Raw genomic sequence first — 12,688 nt, forward strand, 5'->3', positions numbered from 1 at the left:
CAGAGAAAAGAAACCGTATTAGTCAAGGCACCACCAAATGTTTAACACATCAAGGTGAGGTGCAATAGCACGATGGACGAACAAGTTATAAGTATGCAGGATGCCGGGGAATAAAGAGCAACAGTTGCGAAAATCCCTGAAAAAATTCGTTGACTACAACTCAAGTCGGTACAAAAATCACGAAAATGACCCAACCCCCAAACGCCTAAAAAGAAGCTACATTTTACGACAAGCCTAGAGAACCGCGCTCCAGACGCCGTAAAAGTACGGAAAGCCCTTGTTGGAGACGATCAGGTTTCTCGCTTTGCGGCACCGTCAGGGCGGGAAAGTGCCCGGCTGTCGGTTAGAGGGGCGTCCTCGCCCCGCCCCTTCCGGCCGGACTTTCGCTAACCCGGGAGGCGTGTCCGGGCTCTCGGACCCAGCTCTGGTCGCCGGTTAAGACCCGGCTCTCCGTCGCCAGTGCCATGGAGGCGGCAGTGGCGACGGAAGTCGAAAACGAGGACGGCGACAGCAGCTGCGGGGATCTGTGCCTCCTGGACAAAGGTCTACAGAGGTAAAGGACGTTCCACAGCCCGGAGCGTCCCGCGCACCCCCAGGGCTGGGCCTTGGAGCCGGCCCCGCGGTGCGGCGATGGGGGCGGCGGGTGACCTCGGCGGAGCGGAGGTGTGGCGCTGCGTTAACCAGATGAAACAGACGCGGTCTGGCTTCCTCCCGCGCTACCCTGTCAAAATTGGTCTCCGTAAGTGCAGGATCAAACGAGCCCTCATTCCGTTGCAGCATCTCCAGATGACACGACTTCGCCCAGCCTTGACTGAGGACGTAATTCTCCGCCGACCTATGATCACTCCTCTCCTCTTTTGTTTTTTTGGGTTTTTTTTTTTTTTTAACTGATTCTTACTCTTTTGCTTGCCATTTGATTGTTGGTGTTCAAGAGTTCTGTCTTGTGCGTCCTCTGTTCCTCTTGTTACCCTGACAAAGTGGCAGTGTAGTAGCTCTGGCAGCCGTAATGGAAGGGTTCTCTGGTCATCGTTGGCTTTGCCTGAGTTCTCTTTATCCCCGTTTTAATTTCTCCTCTTCAGAGCTCTTTAATACATATGTTCGTATACTTTTAAGATGCTAACCATATTTAGTTTTCCATTCTCCTCAGTCGTGCAGCCCGAACTTGAGCGTATCATACTAGGCTTTTGGTTCTGCCTTGCTGATAGGTCCCTACCTACTTTTCTAGTCTCCTTTCTTACCATTTCTCCGAATACATTCTGTGGCCAGCCTTAGTGAGCTAAAGGAAGGTCCATAAACAGGCTTCTCTGTGCCTTTGCACATACTATGCCTTTGTGGAGTGTTGTAATCAATGTGAACCACGCTACTGATAATTAAAGCATCTTGTCGTGGTTCTGATCTAAAATTTGCCATGGGACCCCGGGAAGATTTTTTAAAGGAATATATATATTTAATAGTAATAGTTTCCACTGATCGTATGACATCTATGTACGTTATGTCCGATACCTATAATCGTCGTAACCATTCTGGAAGGTAGTCGTTTTCTCATTTTATAAGTGACAAACCTGAGACTCAGAGAATCTGACTCGCCTGACTGCATGCAGTTGGTGACTGATTTAAGTTCAGATTCAAACCCATTTCTGTCAAATTTCAAAGTTTGCTTTTTGTACTATACCACGTTATCTGTACAATGTTAATTTCCAGGAATAGAAATATATTAGAAAATAAGTGGTGTCATTAAAAGCATGTGTCAGCAACATAAAATCTAGCAGTAAATAAACAGACCAAAAAAAAAAAAACAGTTGCAGTTGAGTTGCTTCTAACTCGTGACAACCACATGTGTGTCAGAGTGGCTGAGTTTTTCAGAAGTAGATCACCAGGCCTTTCTTCTGAGGTGCCCTGGGTGGACTTGACCCTCCAACCCTTTAGTTAGCAGCCGAGTGCTTAACCAAAAGCTCAGTAAATGGCAATAAACTAGATAATTGAGAAATACTTTAGTCACAATTAGAAGCTGCTAATTTGAAATTTGGAAATGCTTTATTTTTTTTCTGCCAGGAATTACGTGCTTCAGCCTAAACACCAAGGAGTGAACTTGCTAAATGATCTTATGGCACATGTAAAGTGTACTATTTAGAGATTCTTGTGCTACTTTGGAAACAAACTAGAATGCCTTGTAAATGCCCACAATCAAATCCTGACTGCTATACTTCTCACTTCTCTTCCGCCAGGGTTAACCTTCCTACAGCTTTATGGTAGCTGCTGCAGTACCTGCACTGTGCCTGAGTGGTGCAGAAGGTTAAGCACTTGACTACTAGCTGAAAGGTAGACCGTTCAGACCCACCCAGAGGCACCTAGGAAGACAGGCCTGGTGATCTGCTTCTGAAAGGTCCCAGCCTTGAAAACCCTGTGGAGCAATTCTCCTCTGCACAGATGGATCACCATGAGTCAGGATCTACTTGACAGCAGCTGCCAACAACAACAGTGCCTACACAGATGCCGTGACATCGTGTATCTCTTTCCTGACCACCTCCAGTTCAGCAGCTCTGAACTATGTGCAGTGTAGTTTCTGCTTCTAGAACTATCTCCCTGAGAGGTTCCAGTTATAAATAGTAGTAATTAAAGGAGTGAAGGGATGGGCTCTATTTATGGGAGGTGTATTCCAAATTCCAACAAGGGAGGACAAGTACTTTTGCATTAGAAGTAGCAATAAATAGTGGTTTATTTTGAGTTCAACTGCATTGTGGATTAAATAGCCGTTTGTAGACAGTGAAGAAAGTAAGGTTATGACCTGGGTTCTGGGTTTATACCTGGGCTGTGTCTCATAATAACTGCAAGAATTTGGGTATGTTGCTTAATAGCCATTAACTTTATTATTCTCATTTGTAAAATGAGGATTAACTGAGATGAAGCTGAGACTCAGAGAGGTTAAGTAATATGCTCAAGTAACACAGCATAGAAGTGGTAAAATGCAGATTTGAACTGGGACATTCTGATTTCAGAGCCTTTATAATTATTGACTGTGCAGTACTGCTTGCACTATATGTGGATGTCTTTGCACATGTGAACTAGCAATGCCCAGGCTCACTTACCTCACTTAGGCGGGTTTCTTGTTTGTGTAAATGGTCTAAAATCCTGGTTCATACGATATATGTATAGTATATCTCAAGGCTACCACAAGTGAAAAAGAGTTTATTCTAGAATGAATAGTTAGCACATGCTATGTATATGCTATTTGATTAATTTTAATTATTTGGTCATAATTTTACAATTTTCTACTTGTATTTGATAACATATTTTCTTTTGTAGCATATCAGAATTATCTTTAGATTCAACCCTTCATACCATCAATCTTCACTGCAATAATATCTCCAAAATCAAAGGCATTGATCATATTTGGAATTTACAACATTTAGATTTGTCATCTAATCGAATAAGTCAAATAGAAGGGCTAAGCACATTGACTAATCTGTGCACTCTGAGTTTGTCCTGCAATTTGATCACAAGAATAGAAGGTTAGTAAGTGATCTTCACGTAATACTGTGATAAAAGTGCCTCTCCCCAAAAGAATAGAATAAGTATTATAAACTTTTGAAAACTGACTCTAAAATTCATTATGTATGGAAGTACCCTTCATGATAAAGTATCAATTTTTTTAAGCATTTTTTCAAAATTAAAAAAAAAAAAAACTGTAAATCAGACTCTGGGTTTGCTTCACAACAATCTGGAGTAATACCGTAGTATTATGTCTCTGTAATTAATTCCTCAAATCCAGTAAAGTCTTTATTTTGTTTTAGGACTTGAAGGACTAATTAATCTGACTAAACTGAATTTATCCTATAACCAGATAAGTGATCTTAGTGGTAAGTAGATATGCTTATGTTTTCTACAATACTAAATATCTTTCACATATGATGAGTTACTCAGCTCAGCATATTGGAAAACGCTAATAATTTGATTTTTGACCAAAGATACCATCTGAAGAGTGTGTTTCTGTCATAATTCTTTCTTGTCAGTGCCAAAGCTTAGCTGGAGGAATACAGATAAAAGTTATTAGTAGCAGAGAAAACCTGACGAGAAAGGCCCAATTTGGGAGAAAAACGTTTAATCTTAGATAATTAATCAATATACTATTATAGAGAGAGCAATAGTTCAAATAGAACTTTCTATGTCTGTACCGTGTAACACAGCAGCCAGTGGCCAGATGTGGGTGTCGAGCATTTGAGATGTGGCTGTTGCGACTGAGGAGCTGAATTTTTTATTTTAATAGCCATGTGTCTCTAGTGGCTACTATATTGAACAGGGTGGGTACACAGCATCCCAAAGACTATTATAAAATGAGGATCAGATAAGTCACTTTTCTTTTTGTTTATAGCATGTCTAAGAATTTCAAAATTTTATCTATTTTTTTAATTTATTGAAATAATACAACTGATAAAGTGAACACGTTTCATAAATACTAGAATTATCTGTTAGAACTAGCAGACATTTCTGCCTTCATAATCCTCACAAATATCTGAAACTGTCTTATTTATTTACTCGTTTTTATTCTCCACTAGGAAAACACTACTCTGTCTGGTGCGTAGTGTGCAAAAAATGAACTAGTCCCTACCCTTAAGCCGAAGTAGCAACAATACTGGTTTTTTAAATCCTGGGGTTTTTTTTCCCCCCAATGACTTGAAAGTATTAAAATTGAGTTTTAACCCGAGCTCTGGCACTGCTGTATGATGTTGGACAAGATATTTTACTCTTTGGGTATAGTTTCCTTATCTGAAAAAATGTGAATATTGAGTTACCTCTTTAGTTCAGTATTGAAGATTACTGTATTAAACACTATTCAGTAGTAATAAAAATAAACAGATAAGGTCTGTGGTGTCACAGGCTAATATTTTAATGGGGAAGAAAAGGAGGCAAACAAATAAGATCATGTCAGCCTCCCAAAAAAATGAGCAAAAGATTTGAACACATGTGTTACCAAGAAGATACACAAATGGCAAATAAGCACATGAAAATATATTCAGCATTCTTTATAATGAAGGAAATGCAAATTAAAACTATAATGAGGTACCACTTCATACCTACTCTAGGATAGTTAAAATTTTTAAAACTGACAGTACAAAGTGCTGGTGAGATTTCAGAGCAGCTAGAACTTGCTTACATTGCTCGTAGAATTCAGAAAGGTACAACAACTTCGGAAAACAGTTTGAGAGTTTCTTATGTTATACACATACTTACCATACTCAAAAAACCAAACTCATTGCTTTCAAGTTGATTTCAACACACAGCAACTGTATAGGACAGAGTAGAACTGCACCATAGGGTTTCCAATGCTGTAAGTCTTCACAGAAGCAGACTGCCACATCTTTCTCCCATGGAGCAGCCTGTGAGTTTGAACCACCAGCCCCTCGTTTAGCAGCCAACCGCTTAACCCACTGCACCACCAGGACTCCACCTGCAGTCCCACTCCTAGGTTATTTACCAAAGAGAAATGAAAACATGTCTATACAAAGACCTGTACATGAGAGTTTATATGATTACTACTTTTTATGTAATCATACTTACGATTTTTCATAATTGCCAAAAACTGGAAACATCCCTTTTGTCCATAAACTAATATATGGATAAACACTCTGAGATATGTCTATACAATGGAGTACTGCTTGGCAATAAAAATGGATGAACTGTTGCTACATGCAGCAACATGGATAAATCTAAAAAGAATTGTACTGAGTGAAAGGAAACAGACACATAATGACATTCTGACAAAGGCAAAGCTAAAAGAACAGAAACCAAATCAGTGGTTGCCAGAGATTGGAGATGGGGAGAAAAGATTCATTACAAAAGCCACAGTGGAATTTTGGGGAGTGAGGGAAATGTGTTGTGCCTCAGTTGTAGTGGTGGTTACACGATTATATGTGTTAAAACACCTAGAACTCTACATCTTAAAAAGGTGAATTTGAGCATATGGAAATAAAAATCTCGATAAACCTGGCTTGTTATCAGAAAGTGATAAGGAGTAGGAAGGAAAAAAAGAGGCAACCAAATAAGTTCTAATAGATAATTCTTACTATGATACTATTTTATATGTTCAGAAACACTTCAGTAAATAAATAGCAACCTTTATGATAAGAGTATGCACTAATGCTAAGGCAGAATCAAGCTTAGTATAAAGGAACAGAGGAAGAGTAGCGTGGCTAGAACATAGCAAATGAGGCGTTATTATGCTAAAAAAAGAGATGGAAAAGTAGGCAGAGGCCAAATCACAGGGCTTCATAAGCAGGGTAAGGAGTTTATATTTTAGTCTGAGTGCAGTAGGAAGCCACAGTAGGGTTTTAAACAAGAGAGTGACAGGATATAATTTATGTTTCCGAAAGATCACTTTGACCACTTATTGAGGAGTATAGGTGGGAAAGAGTGGAAGTCAGGTGACCAGTTAAGAAGCTATTCCAGTGGTCTAGATTAGGGACGGTAGAGACTTGGACTAGAGTGGAGATCTTACAAAGGAGTCAGTAGGTTTTGCAGGTAGAGTTTGTAAGACTTGCTGATGGATTAGAATGAGGAAAAGAAGAATCCCAGATAACTGAGTTTCCTCTGGAATAACAGGGTGAGTTATTGTACTGTTTACTGATATGGGCAAGAATAGGGCAGGAGTAGGTTTAGAGATGAGGGCACGAGAATCAAGGATTCTGGTTGATTTGTCTATCTTAAATTTAAGAACCCGGTTGGACATCAAAGCAGAGTTACTGTGTATGTGTGTATATTGTTATGTGCCATTGAGTTAATTCCTATATATATGGATGTATATAATCTGCAGTTAGAGGGGGAGGGGTCATGGTTGAAATGGTAGATTTGGCTGTTAACAGCACATCAATGGTATTTATAGCCATGAAATTATGGGAAATTCTGGAGAATATGTAGATAGAGAAGGGGGCCCAGGAATGAACCCTTTGGCACTCTAAAATAAAAAGCTGAAGCATAGAAAGAAGAACCAGGCACAGAGCAAGGACTTACAAATGTGGTGGGTAATTAAGGAGAAATGCTGAGTACTGTGAGAAGACATGACAGGAAATCTGGCCTTGTAGAGAGTGGCCAAGGAGCCCTGGTGGCACAACAGTTAAGTGCGTAGCAGCTAACCAAAAGGCTGGCGCCTTGAACCCACTCAGCAGCTCCACAGGAGAAAAACCTGGGATCTGCCCCCATAAAGATAAGCCCCAAGTCCACTGCCATCAAGTCAATTCCAACTCATAGCAACCCTGTAGGACAGAGTAGAACTGCCCCATAGAGTTTCCAAGGAGCACCTGTGGATTTGAACTGCCAACCTTTTGGTAAGCAGCTCTATCGCTTACCGCCTACCCCTATGCCACCAGGGTTTCCCGTAAAGATCACAGCCTAGTAAATCCTGTGGGGCAGTTCTCTGTCACAGAGTCATCATGAGTCGAAATTGACTCAGCAGCACCTAACAACACAGAGGGTGATCAGAGGAGACTTCTTTGTGGATATGACAGAAGATGAGTAGAATTAGCCAGGCAACAAACAGTGAAGGGAGAAGGGTATTCCAGTCAGGTTAAAGTAAGGCATATTAAAAGAACTGAAAAAAGGTGAGTAAAATTGAATTTATAGATGGGGAGTACCAAACTAAGCAAAACTGTAAAATTCAACCCTCCGAGGAGCAGTGTGGATGCATCTCAGAACAGCCCTTCCTAAAGAAAAGAGGGTGGGCCACTCATACACTGACGATTCTCCTTTGGTTGAGGAGAGCCCCTGGAGGCCTTAACTCCCTCACACTTGCAGTCTGCACCTTTGCTCAACAAGCTCGCTCAATTTTGAAGAAAGTTTAAGGTAGAAGAATACAGAAACTGCAAGAGCTTGGGGGCCAGATTGGCCATACGTGGCACATATCCACCACAGCTGCAGCCGAAATCAGGTAGGCCAAGGAAATGTGGTTGGTGCCAGGCACCAATAGCATTGGCTACAAATCTACTTCCTGACATTATGGTGCTCTAGATAACCTCATGCAAGGAATACTATCAAGGAACTAAATGAAATGAGTGCTATTTGTATTTTGTGCTCAGACAAACAGAATTGAAGGGTACTGCAGTGTTTGCATGTGTCTGTTAGTCAGTAATGATGTCTTGAGAGAGCTTGCTTAAAGCCATTGCTTTATGCATGTTCTCCTAAATGCATGCTTTGGCCTGGGAAAGTCCATTTGTTTCGTTTGAAGAGAACCAGAGCTCAGAAACCTCTAGGACTGAAGCCTCAAAGAGATGCTGAACCTGCATTTCTTCATGGCTTTACTGATAACATATTCATTATGACTGTTGTTGTTCAGAACCAGGTTGTATTAATACTGCTCCTTCGTGTCTCAAAATATAACATGTGTAACATTTATTTTTAACTAGCAGTATGAAAAATTACTGCTGTGGCATACCAAGAATTTTTTTTTCCTATTGCAGGGTTGATCCCCCTTCATGGAATTAAGCATAAACTTAGACATATTGACCTCCACAGTAATTGTATAGACAGCATCCATCACTTACTTCAATGTATGATAGGATTGCATTTCCTGACTAATCTTGTTTTGGAGAAGAATGGAGATGATAATCCCATCTGTCATATACCAGGTATGAACAATTAATTTAACGCTTTTTATAATGGTTAATATTACAGGGTTCTTCACGTACGAAAATTAGTGTTTTTGACCTCCTTTCATTTTAGTCCTAAGGTTTGCAACGTATTTGTATTACATATTTAGAAAAACATAATTACAAATAAATTATTAAGACAAATTAGGTTGCTATTAAAAGAAGAACACAGAACTAACAGGCCAGTATTTTTCCTTTTTAGACGGTTTTATTTTTGATAAGTGAATGCTTCAGAATTATATCACCATTGTGCATTGTTAGTGGGAATGTGGAAAACAGTTTGGCAGTTCTTCAAAAAGTTAAACATAGAATTACCATGTGACCCAGCAATTCCATTCCTTGGTATACCCTAAAAAGACTTGAAAGCAGGGACTCGAATAGATACATGTACTCCAGTGTTCATTGCAGCTAATTACAGAAGCCAATAGATGGAATCAACCCAAGAGTCCGTCAACAGATGAATGGATAAACAAAATATGCTATGTATACACAATGGAATATTACTCAGCCATAAAAAGAAGTGAAGTTTTGATACACGGCACAACATGAATGGACCTTGAAAACATGCTGTCATTGTCATCTAGTGCACTATAACAAAAATACCACAAGTGGATGGCTTTAACAAAGAGAAATTTATTTCTTCACAGTAAAGTAGGCTAAAAGTCCAAATTCAGGTTGTCAGCTCCAGGGAAAGGCTTTCTCTCTCTGTCAGCTCTGGAGGAAGGTCCTTGTTCTCAATCTTTCCCTGGGCGAGGAGCTTCTCAGGCGCAGGGACCCTGGGTCCAAAAGATGCCCTTTGCTCCCGGTGCTGCTTTCTTGATGGTATGAGGCCCCCTGTTTCCCTGCTTGCCTCTTTCTTTTATATGTCAAGAGATGGGCTCAAGACACAATCCAGTCTTGTAGATTGAGTCCTGCTTCACTAACACAACTGCCACCCATCCTCTCTCATTAACTTCATAGAGGCAGGATTTACAGCATATAGGAAAATCACACAATACCAGGAATCATGGCCCAGCCAAACTGTTATGCACATTTTTGGGGGGACATAATTCAATCCGTGACACATGCTAAGTAAAATAAGTCATACACAAAAGGACAAATAACATGTGGTCTCACGTGAATATCCAGAACAGGATGCAGAGACCAAAGTTTATTAGTGATTACCAGGTACTGGGGAAATGGGAAATTATTGTATAAGGGGCACTAAGCTTCAGTTTAGAATGATGGAAATTTTTGCAAGTAATGGTATTGATTGCCCAATGTGGCGAATGTAATTAATGTCACCAAGTTGTACACTTAAAAATGGTTAAGATGAAAAAAAAATTACATGGTGTATTCTTATAATACTGTGCAGCCATAAAAAAGCATAGAATCTGTTTATTTACTGATAGGCATTATTGCCCATACTTTATAAGAAAGAAAAGCAAGCAAGTTGAGAAGCATTGTATATAATAGTCCACCATTTGTGTGAAAAGAATAACATATACATATTTGCTGAGCATGTACAAGAACTACTTGGAAGGATATACAAGAAACTGATAATACTGGTTAACTCCAAGAGAGGGAACTAGGTAGCTGAGGAATCAGGAAATATTAGGAAAACTTTACTGTATACCTTTTGAATTTTATACCACATAAGTGTATTACATTATTAATAAGTAAATTAAAAAAAAAAACCTCAAATGTATAGATAATGCTACTGAAATGCCATTTGATCTAATTCAGAAATTCAGAATCATTGAAGTTGACAAAGTTAAAGCGGACCAGACTGCCATTTCTAAACTCACTTATCTCAAATTCTGTAGTTAAATTTTACAGTTTAAATTTTAAAATTAAAGTCTTCCTGTTACCTCCAAAACCAAATTAATGCTAATTTCTCAGATAGTTCTTAAGTTTATTTGTTCTAAGGGAAAATAAAGTCATAAACATATTATTCTTTAATACTTGATAGATTTCCTGTCTTAATATTAGTTGTATCGGGTTTAAGGGAGATAGGGGGATGTTTCATTTTACTAATGCCGGAAATTCTGGCTCTCTGTTATCCATATCATCTTGACTTGTGGTTTTGTACTATACTATACCAAAAAAACCCAAACCAAACCCAGTGCCGTCGAGTCGATTCCGACTGATAGCGACCCCACAGGACAGAGTAGAACTGCCCCATAGAGTTTCCAAGGAGTGCCTGGTAGATTTGAACTGCCGACCCTTTGGTTAGCAGCCGTAGCACGTAAGCACTGCACCACCAGGGTTTCCGTACTATACTATAAAAAATGTTAAAAATTAACAAAAGATGTTTTTGCTTCCTGTCCAGAACAAATTGCTACTGGATTCATGTATTTATAGCTTTAAAGCCATTTTATGAAAAATTAAATAAAAGGAGATAATTAGGAGGGGCTTAAAAAAAAAAAACTTTATTTTTTTCTTTTTGTGAAAAGTAGGGGAGTGTTTCGTTTATTTTGTATTTAATGATTCATGCAGAAGAAGGAATAAGTAGCTTTTATTACAAGTGTATGAGTTGCATTCTGGGACTCATTTTATCATTCAGGTGATATATCTGGTAGTTGATAAATTTAGTTTGCTCAGAAATAATTGATCTCTTTTTTGATGTTCAAGTTTTCATTTTGACTGATCTGTTTCCAAGGGTACAGAGCAATTATTCTCCAGACTTTGCCACAGCTTAGGATCCTGGATTGCAAGAACATATTTGGTGAACCAGTAAACTTGTCAGAAATAAATTTATCCCACCTACAATGCTTAGAAGGTCTTTTGGATAATTTAGTTTCTTCTGATTGTCCCCTAAATATAAGTGAAGAAGAGGTATGTTTTTTTTTTTTCCTAATATAAAAGTTGCCTGCAAATGTTAATTAATAAATGTAATTAAAAGGACTTTGCTTTGTTTCTGTGTCATAGACGGTCGATAGTACGCCGGTGGTACCAACAAACATCGATCAGTTAGTACCCTTGGATCAATGTGGATGCACGCCAACAGATACTGCTTTGACATCCATTGATTCTGTGTGTCCATCTTCTGAGCCAGAGAAAATTAATCAAGAAAACGATTTTCAGAATGAGATGAAACTTCAGAAAATAGATGATCAAATTTCACAGCTTCTTACTGAAGTAACTATTTTTCCTACTTTTCCAAAATTGACATGTTTATCCAAGAAAAATATTTAAGAAAATGTAAAATAGAAATTATGTATGAGCTGACCAACTAGAAACAGTTTATATTCAATGCATGGGTTTGTGTGTATTTTTTTTCCTTTTAGAGAAATAGGACCCTGTTATAGTAACAGACAAAGGTAACACGTTTTTCACTCATTTTCCTTTCATGTTAATAAATACTCCTTATAGCAGTTTTAATGACCACTAATTTAATTCCTTATTTCCACACAAATAACATGCCTTCTACATTTGTATACCAATGGTATCCTCCTCCCGTGAGGTATTTTCGTAAGCATGCTTTGCCAATTTTTTTTTACAGCAACATGTTCTGAAAAATTGGTGTGGCAGCATTTAAAAAGATACCTCAAGGTGGGGGAGGGCATGTTTGGCAAACAAACGTAGGTGTGTACTACTTGCCTAAAAATATAGTACAGTTACTGGACTTTGAGGGGTTTTTTTTTGTACTTTGTGCTACCATAAAGATTTGAAACTAAATCTTTGTTCACATACATGATTGTTCTTTTAGAATAAATTCTAGAAATAGAAGTAAAGAAAGGTAATGTTTACATCCTTTTGATGCCTGCTACTAAGTTGACATGTAAAGGTTTACAGTTCTACCAAGATCCTTAGGAGTTTCTCACAAACCAATTCTTTGTCTCATTTATCAGTTCTACCGTTGTCCATCTTCAGATCTTCATTAGGTTATTCCTTTTTCTTGTTCCGCAGTGCTTTCCATAATTATTCCACTGATTTGGGGAACTCCATCTCTGTGAAAGGCTTTTTTGCCTTTAATTTTACTTTTCCACCAACGTTTTTATAACAGTTTTAAAACTTACAGCAAAGTTGAAAGAATTTCTTGATACCAGTTAGTATACCCACTTGATACT

The 12,688-nt window shown here is 38.7% G+C and overlaps 1 protein-coding gene across 1 annotated transcript in view; it reads left to right on the top strand.

Moving 5' to 3' along the window:
* The first annotated feature begins 367 nt into the window (after window positions 1-367).
* LRRCC1 (leucine rich repeat and coiled-coil centrosomal protein 1) overlaps window positions 368-12,688 on the top strand; it is a 38,934-nt gene continuing 26,613 nt past the window's right edge. The window contains exons 1-6 of the mRNA XM_010588379.3: window positions 368-553; window positions 3,304-3,509; window positions 3,792-3,857; window positions 8,448-8,615; window positions 11,278-11,453; window positions 11,547-11,756. Coding sequence (XP_010586681.2) covers window positions 465-553; window positions 3,304-3,509; window positions 3,792-3,857; window positions 8,448-8,615; window positions 11,278-11,453; window positions 11,547-11,756 — 915 coding nt within the window. The 5' untranslated portion in view covers window positions 368-464. The remainder of the gene's footprint in view (window positions 554-3,303; window positions 3,510-3,791; window positions 3,858-8,447; window positions 8,616-11,277; window positions 11,454-11,546; window positions 11,757-12,688) is intronic.

This window comes from Loxodonta africana, chromosome 14 (assembly GCF_030014295.1).
Source record: "Loxodonta africana isolate mLoxAfr1 chromosome 14, mLoxAfr1.hap2, whole genome shotgun sequence".
Lineage (NCBI taxonomy): Eukaryota > Metazoa > Chordata > Mammalia > Proboscidea > Elephantidae > Loxodonta > Loxodonta africana.